The sequence below is a fragment of the Ailuropoda melanoleuca genome, unplaced genomic scaffold (assembly GCF_002007445.2).
Source record: "Ailuropoda melanoleuca isolate Jingjing unplaced genomic scaffold, ASM200744v2 unplaced-scaffold31243, whole genome shotgun sequence".
Classification (NCBI taxonomy): Eukaryota; Metazoa; Chordata; class Mammalia; order Carnivora; family Ursidae; genus Ailuropoda; species Ailuropoda melanoleuca.
In genome coordinates, this window is record NW_023201886.1 from 8,181 (window position 1) to 9,457 (window position 1,277).

The following is a 1,277-nucleotide window of genomic DNA, read 5'->3' on the forward strand; positions in this document are numbered from 1 at the left end:
GATAGATAGATAGATAGATATCACCACATTTTATACTTCATGTATTACAATTTTGTCAATTATACCTCAGTGAAGTTGGTTGAGGGTGGGGGCGGGGAGAGGGAAGGTAAAGGAAAGAGAGAGGAAAATTTTACTACCTTTAAGATAATGCCACATCTTGGCAAAAGTGTCAGGATATGCTCATTAGTGATACTCCGCTTGTGAGATAGGTGTTCCAGGAGAAGCATTAGGGCAGAATGCAGCTGAATAGTGTGTCACTGAGATCCAGCAGTGTAGGAAACTGAACAAGACCAGGGTCCGCTCCAGGAAGGTCTGGCCATGCCAGGTCTGCTGGACCCAAAGGGGAGTCCATGAGTGGTTTGAGAGCAGAGACCGTGGTGGTTCTGTTGACCATTTGTACTGCTTCCCAGAGCCCAGACAACACACACCACTCTACTGCTGATTACAATTTATTATTTCTCTCTCTGCCCACCCATCCACTCCGCCTGCCACGTCAGCCCACCCAACACTGTCTTGTGTTCAGGACTGCTTCACAGAGGCACACAGTGCCACTGGTTCCAGTTACAGGGCATGGTGATATGATTCAGACTGTGACTCATTTTCTGTATGATTTTGTTGGTTTCCAATGTATGGTAATAGGTAGGGTAGTCAAGTTTGACCAGAGCATGGCTGTAAACATCCATGAGATAGGAGATGAGACCCTTGGCCCGGTACTCAGGCAGAGTACCCCCCATCCGTATCTCGCCTGTCTGGTCCATCAGGCTCCAGGACACAAGGGTCCCCTCGGGCCCCAGCAGGCCGAAGGTGGGGAAGGTCCGGATACAGCGCTCGATGAATCTCTGGCTCCTCTCATTGCCACCGAAATGCCAGAATTTATTCACCAAGGCAGCGTGGGTCCCATCCATGGAGGAGAGTTTAAACATCTCTTCATTGCTGTTGAGAACAAAGGAAAAGAACACCCCATAATATCACACATACTGTGGAGTATTATATTTGTTTTCCCCAAAATTGTCTTCAGACGATGCAAATTGGAGCGCAGTAAAGGCATAGATTGTGCAGCCAGACTGCCCGAATTCATAATGTTCTTATAAAATGGAGATATTAACACAGTGGTGTATTGGTAATGCCTCTGTTAAATAATATCAGAGCTATCACGTGATAAGTACCTAGGACTTGTGCCACACAAAAAATAAGAATTACACTAAAATGAAGCATTATTTTTGTCAACATTGCTGTGATTCTGCACTTAAGATGGGAGGATTGATAACATCCCTGTT

The 1,277-nt window shown here is 45.9% G+C and overlaps 1 protein-coding gene across 1 annotated transcript; it reads right to left on the minus strand.

The window, feature by feature from the left end:
- Nucleotides 1-336: 336 nt before the first annotated feature.
- LOC117795029 (glycine N-phenylacetyltransferase-like) lies at nt 337-947 on the minus strand. Its single transcript, XM_034650838.1, has one exon. It carries the CDS (start codon nt 921-923, stop codon nt 531-533), a length of 393 nt encoding a protein of 130 aa, XP_034506729.1. The 5' UTR covers nt 924-947; the 3' UTR covers nt 337-530.
- Between the last annotated feature and the right edge of the window lie 330 nt (nt 948-1,277).